The 12,108-nt window shown below is 38.8% G+C and overlaps 2 protein-coding genes across 3 annotated transcripts; one reads left to right on the top strand and one right to left on the bottom strand.

The window, feature by feature from the left end:
• Positions 1-939: 939 nt before the first annotated feature.
• On the top strand, positions 940-4,477 carry LOC103960496. The gene is made up of 7 exons (XM_009372981.2): positions 940-1,198; positions 1,304-1,335; positions 1,963-2,060; positions 2,187-2,269; positions 2,735-2,812; positions 2,886-2,984; positions 4,023-4,477. The coding sequence occupies exons 1-7, from the start codon at positions 1,100-1,102 to the stop codon at positions 4,281-4,283; spliced, it is 750 nt and encodes a 249-aa protein (XP_009371256.2). The 5' UTR covers positions 940-1,099; the 3' UTR covers positions 4,284-4,477.
• Positions 4,478-7,784: 3,307 nt separating this feature from the next.
• Positions 7,785-11,628, bottom strand: LOC103960495. Of its 2 annotated transcripts, none has more exons than XM_009372979.3 (4): positions 10,803-11,628; positions 10,510-10,598; positions 9,262-10,356; positions 7,785-8,702 (listed from the first exon to the last, which is right to left on the bottom strand). In XM_009372979.3, the coding sequence occupies exons 1-4, from the start codon at positions 11,008-11,010 to the stop codon at positions 7,941-7,943; spliced, it is 2,154 nt and encodes a 717-aa protein (XP_009371254.2). In that variant the 5' UTR covers positions 11,011-11,628; the 3' UTR covers positions 7,785-7,940. The 2 variants fall into 2 exon arrangements, with proteins under 2 accessions (XP_009371254.2, XP_009371255.2); XM_009372980.3 differs by having other exon boundaries at positions 7,785-8,699; positions 10,803-11,627.
• Between the last annotated feature and the right edge of the window lie 480 nt (positions 11,629-12,108).

The raw sequence follows: 12,108 nt of genomic DNA, 5'->3' as shown, positions 1-12,108 counted from the left end.
GTGTGAGCATCATAGCATTTCTGAATGAACCTTCTGTGGCATACAATTTTTCTCCTCTCTTTTTTGTATCGGGATGCCGGAAAGTCCTCACTCTTCGGTGCAAGGGTAAATGCTTTTAACCATAATACTTTGCTTCACTTTTGTCGTAGTTGGATGACTCGAGTTGTTTCATCTTACATGCGTTTTCGGACAAATTGCATTAATAAACTGTGTAGCTTACTCGAGAAATTTTTTTTTTTGGTCAAACAATAAATTTGTTATGTTAGGTGTTATATTAGAGAGTTTGGGGGGGGGGGGGTTTGAACTTATGTTGTGGTGCAAGGGCTACACTCTTCTTTACCGTTGTATTAGAGGGCCACTTGCAGTTTACTAGAGATTTCACTTTCTTCTTTGTCTTTTCACTTTAGTCTACGTTAGCCAAGTTGTTGGAACGTTGATGGCGCAATGAAACTACAAGAACGAAGGTGGAAATCCGAGTAAAAAGTTAGTGCAACCTACTTGACCGAAAACTTATTAAGAACAAGTAAAAAGCGTGTGTAGAAGATAAAAATTAGTTTGTGAATAACATTTTTCTATTTTTAAGTTAAATTAGATTAATAGTCCCAACAATAATAAGATAATTGAAAAATAACTTTTATGTTAAAAAATTCGAATTTAAACTCTTTTGTAGTGAAGTTCATTAAAATTCAAATGCAAAATTAACATTTTCTATTAGTGTTAGTTGTACGCAAATCAGTTGGTGGGCTTTTTTACCGCCAAGATAACGCATGTGGTGTCGGCAACAGCACGCGAGATCCAACGAGCCACAAATGACGACGCGGATCCAGATCACAAGGGCATTCTAGTCATTATAATAATCTCGCGGGAACGGTGACCCGCACGTCGAAACGGACCCGAACCCGAATAATGGCAAGCCCCCTGTATTAATTAATCAACAGTAATTAAACAAATTAAAAAAGGATAATCACGTTTGTTTGAAGAGAAAAGGAAGAGGAAAATGAGAGTTTGAATCAGAAGCCATTTGCTTTGGCTTGGGGTTGCTCTTCTGATTCAAATTCCAGTTGAAAAATTGAAAAAAAAAAAAAAAAAAGAGTTAAAAATGGCGGCGTCGAATTCGAATTCGAATCCGTCGCTGCAGCCTGAGATCGGACCCGACGGCCTTGCTCGGGAGGCTTCTGTCATTACCTACACTGAGAAGGTCTCTCTCTCTCCTTCCTCTCTCTCTCTCTCTCTCTCTCTCTCTCTCTCTAAATTTGTTGGTAATTTGTTGAATTGAATGTGTGTTGGTTGTGGTTTTTTGCAGATAATCGAGAACGAACAGCTTCAATTAAGAAAGTAAGTATCTTTGATTCCATTGTAATGTATATGGATCGTTTTAGGGAATTATTATTGCTTAAATTGTGTGTTTAAGTAGTAATGTCGTGAATTATGGTTGCTTTAATCCGTGAGATGAGTCAAATGATCATTGAATTTTGAGTTTAGTGATTGACTGATGCTTTAATTGGTTTGTTTAGAAATGCAAATTGTTTCAATAATAAAAAAAGAAATGCAAATTGTTTGATGAACTAGGCATCCGAGAAATCTGAGTAGTTTAGGTTTAATCTGGAAGTTAAGGAAAATATAGATGGCAATGTGAAAGTATTTGGTAATCGATTCGAGGGTTTTACAAGTTGTGGTCAAGAGGTGTAGGAACTAGGAAGCCAACGAACTATTTGAAAATTGGAAGCGTTCCTTGATTACCTTTGTCTTGGGGACCTGGGGTTCACCTGTTTTTGAGTCTTGAAAATGGCAATGTACAGTGGGGGAGCTTCAGGATAAAGTTAAGTCTTGGATTCTGTCTTCTTTTATCCTTTTGTCCCTTTATGTTTCTCAAATTTGTTTCAATGGAACATTGCGTTAGTGTAATTATCCATGTTCAGTAAGATTCGATGATATATGATTTCAGACTGTTGATCCCTTCAGATATATTGAAGAAAACTATTCTAAAATTCGTGATGTCGAACGAGAGCTGGCACAGTTGTCAATGGAGATGAAACTCACAGCTGGGCCAAAAAAATCAGGTTGCTGCATTATCATTGTTAGTTACTCTCATTCTTTGATTTTATTAGTTTTCCTCTTCTTTTGTATAACAGTTAATTGATTGCTTTTTTGCCTTTTACTTTGTGTGTATGTTGTATCTTTTGAAGCTCTTGAACATTTGAGGAAGAAAATAGAGATGTCAACGGAGAAAATTCACGCTGCCAAGCTGAAGGAAGAACAAGCTCGAAAGGTTCATCCCTTTTAATTATAGAAACAGCTTTTCTTTATCCTTACTTTGTAATGCTCTGTTTGACTTTCATCAGTATTCAACAAAACTTTTCTGCCTGTTTACCCAAGTGCTCACGAAAATTAGTAACATGCTCATTCTGCTTGACCAAGATGACCTTGGATATTTAAAATTGAAGTTTTTGAATAAATTTGGTCTGGTTTTGTCTAATTTTTGGAAAGCATATGATTGTATTTGGTGATGTGGTGGAGTTTCAAGTTAAAAAGTAAGCTTGTTAGATAGTTAGACCTACCAAACACATTTTATCAGAGGGATGAAGACACATGAATTAAGATTCATTGCAAAAATGGATAGAGATTGATGTGTACACAGCCGAATATGGTTGTGTAAAATTAGTTTAAAATTTAATTAATGCATGAATGCTGTTTGTTATGCAGTCTGATAGCTGTTTGTTTTGATGTATATCAGGTGTGGGAAGCAGCATTACAGGCTGTAAAGGACGAGGAAGCTATCAAGCAGCAGCTTTGTGAAGACTTAAACCAACTGGTATATATCTTCGTTACACGTGTCCTTTAGGTTACAGACTTGACAAATTGTTTTGACACTGTTGTTTCAAAAGGTGCAAGAAAGCAGCAGTTCTCAGTTTACGAGACTGGAGGAGTTAAAAAGACGACTTGAAGCTATGAACCCAAGCAGATCATCAGCTTCTGTTTCTCATGTAAGTTCTCTTTATATATATATGACGATTATATTTTATAACATCATGTACAGGTTGGATGGCATTGCAGTCTTTGTTATTAGTTGGTGTAGATTTCATTGTTTTTGAAAATCAACAATTATACCACAGTTTATTCATGGTCCTCATGTGTGTGTGTGTGTGTAATTCATAAGTATTCAAGGTAGTGTTGCATCAGACCTGTTTATAAGAAAAGGTTATGTTTCATTACGATTTGGAGGTTGCATGGTTCTTTTTTTCTCCCTCGTTAACTTTCCAAGAAGTTGTGTTGCTTCAGTTGTTCACACAAGTTGCATTTTCTGTATGCACTATGCAGTGCAGGAATATATTGATGGATACCACGTAGGAATCTAGAATATTTGTTGGAAGTTTGTACTTAGATTAGAATAGAATCATTACTTCCACTCTCATGCCTTGAAATGGTTTGTCAGTAGATGTTCCCACACCTGTTCCTTGCCTGTTCCTTCTTCCTTCTTCCGGTGGTACTATGGTTCCTCTTCCTATCCCTGCATTCTCTCTTTTTTCTGCGTATACAATCTTGGAACTTTATTTGACCTCCACTATCTCTGTGAAGTCCTAGGTAATCTTAGAAAAGAAGCTAATAAAGAAAGAAAATAGGTTATCTAACTGTCAGTTTTAGTGAATATGAGCAAGGGTGACTGGCTGCCATCCCCCAAAATCGACTCACAAAACAGGCACATAGAAAGAAGCACTGATGAATTAGATTAAGATTTTACTCCATATAGCTAGATTAATCTTGAAAAACATCCACACATCTAGCACTGGGGGTTCTGGCTCTCAAATGGTAAGAATTTAAGACTTATCTACGGAAAGGAGAAGAGGTTGGCCCCCAGGGGTGGTCATGGGAGAGGGCAAAAGTGGGGGTTATTGTCTGATCCAATAGGAGCAAAATGAAGCCGCTTCTTTTCATTAACTATTACATGGCAGTGGCTATTCATACTTATCGATTATCTTATACATGTATATATTATAATCATTTGAGCTTGGAACTGTGTTTAGGATGGCAAATCAATGGGTCCAGATGCTCCTACAGTTCCGGGATCAACAGAATCAGGTGGAGTCACTCAAAACACCTCTAATCCAGGAAATGCTGGAAATGTTTCGGTCACGAATGGGCACAATCAACAGCCACCTGTTGAGGGAGAAGGAAGAGGAAAGAAGAAAAGTCAGTTCCACGGAAGAGGGAAGGGACTTGGAGCTGTGCCCAAGGGTAGGGGACCTCCTCCGCCCGGCTGGACAGGGGCTGGGTTCGATGCTTAGGGTTGTTATTCTGATTTTTCTCTGTGCCGAAAGATCTTGGATATATTCTTTCGTCCATCTTTCTTCCCCTGTGTTTCTTAATTGTCTCTAGCATTTGATATGAGAAAATGCAAGCCGACCTTTCTGACTTCTCTTTGCTTCTTCACGCCCCTGTATTTTACCGATATCAAGCAAGAATCAAGAATTTAGACGTTTGTTTTCGTTGTTATCAAAATTATGTAACGTGAATATTAACGTTATTCATGTGGAAACTGTGGGTGATTAACTCAGTGTAGAACTAAGAAAAGATTCAAATCACTGAAGAAATAATTGCCGGAGACCACATTGAAATAGCGAAGAAACATCTGTAATTGCCCTGATTTGTGATAATCTTTTGCAAAATAACTTTGAAATATCCCAAGGTGTTTCCGTGCTAGACTAAAAAGAGGGGAGGGATTTAGACTCTGAACGCAATGGGTTAAAGAAGGTTCTATTTTCTAACCGCTTGCCCATTTTCCAGACGAAAATGCCCTTACATTTGGCCACTCATTCAACCCTTACAATATAAACGATCAGTCAATCGATTAGGGTATTTAAGTCTTTTCACTTGCCTAAAGGGTTAAATATATGCGTCTGTGAAACTTAGATCGAAAGAGTTTAATTACGAGTGTACTCGTTTAATAGAGTCATTTTAGACATTTTTCTCTAACAAATGGGGGTAAAGAACTTTGAAACTATACTTTATTCTGATTGAGATTAATCTAACTTATCAACAAAACTATAAGAAAAACTTGTGTAAAGGTGCCCAAGCCACGTTATTTGTGGGACACTTCGCACAAAAATATATGATTAATTGTACCAAACCACGCGTAATCTTACTTGGTGCGGCATAACAAGCCGACCGAATATTTGCTTCAAACTACAAGGACCATTGCTCCCAGTTGCAGAGTGGTTTGTGCAGATCTAGATTAAGACAGAATAATATATCCTGGGCTCATAGCCTGTCCTAATGCCTTGGCCGTATTACACAGTCGCGGGCCACCAGAGCCCGACTTCGTATACAGCTGCAACATAACGTCCAAAGACTTGCTGCAAGGAAGAAGATACGGTCAAGCCCCTGTGGTGTATGTCATCAAAGTTTCCATTTAATTTTTGCATTAAGAATTTCTGGAAGTTAGGCCACACCTCCTTAAATACGCCCGCAACTCAAGTCACCATCATTGGGTTCTCAATTCCCATCAGCACTCTCTTATTATTTGTGACGTCAAGAGAGTTAATGTGAGGATTCGAAAGGCAAAGTTTCAAATCGAAAAAACGAACAAACTTTGCAAGAGCTTATAAGAAGTTGAGTTAGTATGGTATAGTATTTAAATGAGCAAATGTCCTGGCCAGAGCAGGATTAGTCAAATTGTTCGCATCCGCAGGTACATAAACTGCTTGAATAGAAGTTATCGACGACCCTCTTTGGTGATGGTAGTAGCATTTAAATGAGCAAATGTCGTGGCCAAAGCATGATTAGTCAAATTGTTCGTGTCCTCAAGTACATAAACTGCTTAAATAGAAGTTATCGACGACCCTTCTTGGATGGAAGTAATTTGTGACATTCTATATTGTTAATTGGTTTTATAGAAATTTTTTAACTTTCTTCGATTAGATATGGTGCACAATTCACATGGAAATCACATTCATGCATGATGTTTTTGTCATTTCGGTAGCTGTCATGATCTAGTGGAGTAAATCGTATTTACACGAAAACGTAACGTTAGGTATGAACAAGTAGCACGTTTGTATGAGACATTTAATTTACTTTCTCTATCGCTATCTAATTTAAGGGTAAATTTTTTTCAGAGGTACGAAAGTTTTGATAAACTTTATATGATTATTTCCACACAGTAGGGTAGAAAAATACAGATCCATAAGCTTCAAGTCTTTCCCCAAACAGTTCAAACATCATTTAATTGGATGCAGTCAAACCCTCACAGATCTCCAGCCCTATTTATCTGCATCATCAGGACCAATAATTAAACCCTATATATATGCACCAACCCACATGCATGACAATATACATATTATGTCAGTGACATTGCATTTGATTTGAATTTCCCGCTCAGTTTTTTCTACATATTTGTGGAATGTTTAGCTCACTGCCATGCTATGTTATGTTATGTTATGAGATCTATAGGTATGTAAGATTATAATTGGAAACATTAAATGGCAACTATATATATAAACTCATCAATTGGATTGACCGTGTGGTTGATAAAGTTTGGTGATATTAATTTCTCTACCTTAAAGATATTACGTTCGACTTAAGTAGATGACGAGTTTGATACCAATTAGTTATAGTGAGTTCATATATGGATAAGAGTTTGGTTGCATTGTGTGCATAATTGAAACACTATCTTTGAAATATTTACAGATGCACTTTGTATAGTTGAGGAATTTAGAACATATTCTTCCCTAAAGTTCATATCATGGTACTCCTTTTATTCAGCAACTCTGGTTTATAATTTGCCAGGAGGATTCTCGTCGGATCCTCTTTTTGAGGATCCTGGAGATCATTTAATCACATCCGTTTATCGTACATCGTGCAGTCAGAAATTATTGTAATTTTTTTAATTTAAAATTGAATATAAACAGTACCTGACAAAAACTGACCGCACAATGTATGTACGATGAACGGATGTGATTCGAAGATTTCCAAGATCCTCACAAAAAATATCTGACGAGGATACTCTCTCTCTAATTTGCTCTAAAAAACCTCCTTTAGTACAGAAGTGTCATCTCTTTTGGTAAAATAGAGTTTGAGTGTCGTCGAACCAAAATAATCGTACACTATTTGATCTATGCGATCATGATTAAGTTTCAGAGTTGTGTTAGATAGACATTAGTTAAAAGTGAAGACCATAAAATTAGGGGTGTTTATTTAAAAATTGCGGTTTTGGTTTATTGGTTGACATATTAATTAACTTACAAGTTCAAACCCCCATGATTTAAGAACCAAATCCTTTGTAGATTCTCCTGGCGTATACCCTTTGCAATCCCAAATATAAACAAATTGACAAATCAATATACAAAGTACTGTACCTTACCCTATTGATAACTGTGTAAAAACTAAATTAAAAACATAAAAACTTCAGTTATTTCAATACAGAAAAGTTACATGTAGCTAAGCTTCATTATTAATCTGCAATTAATACTAATAAAACAGTGAATACACCATATATGTAGATATTAAGAATCCGTACCAGAAAAAACAAGATGTGCTTATAATTTGTAACTATATTACAAAAAATTTGAAAGTAAAAGAAAGCATATTTACAAATTATAAAGGGGTTGGAGAGAAGGGAATAGATACCTCCGAGGGTCGTCTGCCACGGTTGTCGGGCTGTCAAAAACCCTCCCCCACACCCCCCCACCACACCACACCCCCCCCCCCCCCCCACCCCAACAACCCCCCCCCCCCCCCCAACCTTTTTACAGCTCCCAATCTGCCACGACCCCCACAACCCCCCCCCCCCCCAACTAAACTATTCCCCCGGGCCGATAGCATCTTATCACGTGATCCACCCTTGTGACCCCAGTCCTCTCCTCTGACCCTGCATCTACATGCACCCACCATTATAATACTACGTCCCGGTTCTGGACGTAAAATCTTGAGCTTGTAAATTGTAAAACTCAAAACCATAGGGACATAGCCGTTTCATGTATGAGAGTGTCCAAAATGTCCTTCTCTACCTCCTTAACAATCCCTTCTGCTACTTCCTCAAATTCCATTTCGCTCTGCACCTTCGATTCCGGCAAGTCCTTGTCGATTAATGCGTTGATGTCTTCGAGAACTTGGCAGTCGGCACAAGGGAAGCTCTGAATTTTGTAGCACAAAATGTTGATCAAATGTGACCCATTGATACGCATTCCATTGCAATATTCAAATAGAATATTATTTGAGCTCGTAACCCATGGCTTTAAGTTGATATAAGGCCTCAAAAATTCCACCAAAATTTCATCCACAAGGTGAAACAGTAGTTTTCTGTTCCACCTATGACCAAGCGAACTCGAAAACTCGTTTTTACCGCTAGCGGTAGAGTAAGAACGTTCGAGGTGGTAAAAAATGGAGGGGTCGAGGGGATGGGAAGGAGAGAACCAATTTGTGAAGGAGACTAGGGTGTCTTTATCGATGCCAGTACGGGCTAATATTCTTGTGACGTACAGGTGCCGCTCTGCCTCTGCTCCACCAGCGCCGGTGGTTGATCTGGTGTTGGTGCCGGCGTTACCGTTAGGGATGTCGCCGGTAAAGTTGATGCAGTGTCGGGTGGCGAGCACGTGGGGGACCCGGGTCACTTGTTGATGTTTGTAGTACGTATGGCTCGTGGAACTAGATAACTGTGACCACCTACGTTTCGATTGTTGGGCTTCAGATTTTACTTGTTGTGCCTGCTGCTTTATTTGCGTAACGCATTGCAAACATAATATTCTAATCAGTTGAGAGAGGGAATCACAAAAAAGTACTTCTATGCTTCTAGCTACCAAGAATAATATGCAAAATCGGTACAGATATGATCTTTAGATTTTAAAACTACTAGAATAAAATCAAGTACGAATATGTAGCATGACTGTGCGACTAACCCTTGAACTCGTGCTTTAGAATAACTCGGTAAAAAGGTCAGTTTGCCAGGGTTAGTCACACTGTTAAACTAATTTTGACAAACTGATAATTTAGACTATCATCTAGTAAAGGAAAGTCGGTTTGCCAGGACAATGTGATTAACGCTTGCACAGACAATAGAATAGTTTAGACTGTTGATCTGGTAAACAAAAGGGAAATAAGTGTGATATCCACGCACCTCATTTTACTTCTCACACATCTTTTTGATTTTCGGCCATTGGATCGGATGAATCGAAGAAGATCAACGGACAAAAAATATCAAGGGTGTGTGAGAAGTAAAATGGGGTGTGTGAATAGCACACCCCTACGTAGTAATGGGTCCGACATACATACCTGTTTTGAGGGGATTTTGGTATCTGGAGGTGAAGGATCTTTCTTGACAACAAGAAGGGTAGGGACATTGCTTGACAATAATAATTGGGTTTTCTTGCAATTCTTGTCACCTGGAATAATATGATTATTACTGATGGCTCTTGTAGCCGTTGATGAACTCACGAATGCTTCTTCCTTCTGCTTATTCTTCAGCCTTGGACCGTATCCAATATCATCTGCTGATTTTGGTCTACGCTTCTGAACTGAAGCAGTCTGGCTTTTCGGCTTCTGCCGCTGCTGATCTTCTTTCAAAGGCTGCAAAGGCTTTGGCTTTAGAGGTAAAGACGATAGAGGTGATTTGGGTTTTGGAGGAAGTGCTTGATCTTTGGGACTGTTGGAGTCCAAGACTCTGAGCCTGGGAGAACAAGAAGCTGGAGTACTACTTCCTTCCTTTGCGAAAGCACTTTTTGAAGCAGCATTAGCAATGTTCTTGGATTTGAGTTGGAGAAGCAGCTCATCTCTGCCTTGCTTGTTGTTGTCTCTGTTGACTGATGATCTGGGGGTGTTTGTGATGTCCAAACCAACTCTCCTACTCACACTTTCCCTCACCTGCTTCACAATTTGCCTAGCGTAGTGACTTGGGCTTTTCACGTTCTCATGGTCTCCAAAATTAATCAGCTTTGAGTCCCTCCTTTTGTACGATGACTTGGAAAAATCCAAGTCCTCAGAAACCCCAACATTTTCTTTGTTGATTTGAAGCGAAAGCCGGTGGTGAAGATCGACGTCCGATCTTCTGGCTGATGATATTCTCGGAGTCTCAGGCAGTGAGCGAGTTCCAGCTGTAGCATTCATGTCACTCGTGTCCACGGCATGTCGTCTTGCTCTACCTTTGAGTGGTTTCCTGGACTTTGTATTTTTTTTATGACCGGTGGTACTGGATGTTGAAGTTGAACAGGGTGAGTTTGTTTGGTCAGGAAGAAGGTCAAGACCCATTAGCCTTGCTACCAAACTTGGAGTCTTTGTCATGCCTGGTGAGCTAATATCTGATGAAAAATCAACTGAAGGAATTCTTGCTTTGGTTATTTTGATCTGCATACTTTTCTGGAACTTCAAAATCTGCAAACACACAAATTTGAGGGGGACCATTCCATCATTACTATCATCATGACTTACTTTTTGAAAAACCCTAAAAGGGAAACAAATTAGATACAAAAATATATAGATATTATAATTTTTTGTGACAAGAAATATTGTAACAAAACGACTTACTGGACTGTTTAAATTTTCTTCTTCTTTTGTGATAGATGACAGTGAAGTCCCTTCTGATGAATCCAAGCTATTTCTAGGTGCTTCAACACCTGAATCAATTCCACAATTTGAACTTAATTATTCACTACTAAAGTTATCCACATTTATCCGAAACGCTTGGTTGATTAAGAGCATTCACCCCTGCGCACCTCTAAGGTTCAGGTGCAAGGCACTTAACCTCGTCGCTTTTACGAAAAAATTGTATTATAAAAAATTTAAAACAAAACATTGAGAGAGAGAGAGAAAGCGAGGACCTTTTGGTACTGTGAGATCTTCTGGGTCGAAAGAAGGTTGTTGGTGGTGGTGTAAGTTGGCAAGCTGAAGTTGGTGGAAGTCAAACAACTGAAAGACGGCACACATGCAACCAGAAGATGTGGTGATGTCTTCGTCTGGTGGTCCTCCACTGCCTCTACCTCTCTTGGAGGATTTTCCAGAGCCCCAATACCACTCCCTCATTCCCATAACAAGTAGAAAAAAGGAGAAAACTGCTTTTGGCTTTTCAACGGAAACTAGAAGGATTGATATGGTGGAAGGTCTATGGATGGATGAAAAGCAATTGCTAGAGCTTCTCCAACAATGGGAAAACAGGAATGAAAATATGAAAATGACAGAAGCTAGAAGCAGAAGCAGTAGTACTAGTGTGTGTATGTGTGTTGAGGACTTCTGAGCTGCAGAGAAAAGAGTAGGATTAGGACTGGTCACGGTTTGTGAGAGTTTGGAGTGGAAAAATAGCAGAAGAAAAGCTTGTGGGGATGCTGTGATCACTGATCATCATGAAAAAGCGAGAAAAGCGGATCCATGAAAGCATAAACGCTAGAGAGAGAGAGAGAGAGAGAGAGAGAGAGTTTTGTATTTGATTTGATGAAATTAATACGCAGAGCAGTGTGAGTTTTAGGTATCTTCTCTCTCTCTTCCACACACTGCATTTTATCTCTTTTTATCTTAGTGGTTTATGACGCTCACTCCCAAGCTTTTACCAGACCAAAACCAAGGAAACAACTGCTGGCCATCTCTCTCCCTCTCTCTCACTCTCATTGGGAAACGAAATTAATATGCAAAGAAATGAAAAAGATGACGATATGACCACGCACCTCCTCTGCTCCCTTCTTACTGCACTATATTCCGTCTCTTTTTTTTTTTTTCTTTTTTTTGGTCAAAACACTATATTCCGTCTCTGTTCAGAGATTTTTCGGCGTAAATGCAACATCGCAACGCGATGTTATTTTTATATTTAAATTATAATATGTGTACTGTGTTTTATCTATATATCTTTGAAATGGAGAAATTTTCTCATTGATCCAAGTTTTAGTTCTAATGGTGTTAATGTGTGATAAACGCTTGTCATGGGTTAAAAAATACACAATTAGTTCAACCAAGGATCGCTCTATGGTGAAAATTTGGCATCAGAGAATTAGCCATGAACCCTCCTGATCTCTTGTCCATCTATCCATCTCTACAGTGCATGTGGGTATGTGTATTCCCATGTGTCAAAACGATTTTGTTATACGAGGAGGTGTACTGGGGATCTGCGAGCATCTAAATCCAACCCTTCTGTTATAA

Source organism: the organism of the source record quoted next, unplaced genomic scaffold (genome assembly GCF_019419815.1).
Source record: "Pyrus x bretschneideri cultivar Hongxiangsu unplaced genomic scaffold, Pyrus_bretschneideri_v1 Contig4, whole genome shotgun sequence".
Classification (NCBI taxonomy): domain Eukaryota; kingdom Viridiplantae; phylum Streptophyta; class Magnoliopsida; order Rosales; family Rosaceae; genus Pyrus; species Pyrus x bretschneideri.
The sequence above is the reverse complement of the archived record's forward strand: the minus strand, read 5'-3'. Positions and strand labels throughout refer to the sequence as shown.

Coding starts and splice junctions, on each gene's coding strand:
- LOC103960496 (XM_009372981.2), top strand. CDS start 1,100: ATGGCGGCGTCGAATTCGAATTCGAATCCGTCGCTGCAGCCTGAGATC. Junction 2,813..2,885: donor GTGAAGACTTAAACCAACTG/GTATATATCTTC, acceptor TTGTTTCAAAAG/GTGCAAGAAAGCAGCAGTTC. Junction 2,985..4,022: donor CATCAGCTTCTGTTTCTCAT/GTAAGTTCTCTT, acceptor AACTGTGTTTAG/GATGGCAAATCAATGGGTCC.
- LOC103960495 (XM_009372979.3), bottom strand. CDS start 11,010: ATGGGAATGAGGGAGTGGTATTGGGGCTCTGGAAAATCCTCCAAGAGA. Junction 10,357..10,509: donor AAGAAAATTTAAACAGTCCA/GTAAGTCGTTTT, acceptor GTGTGTTTGCAG/ATTTTGAAGTTCCAGAAAAG. Junction 8,703..9,261: donor CCAAAATCCCCTCAAAACAG/GTATGTATGTCG, acceptor ACGCAAATAAAG/CAGCAGGCACAACAAGTAAA.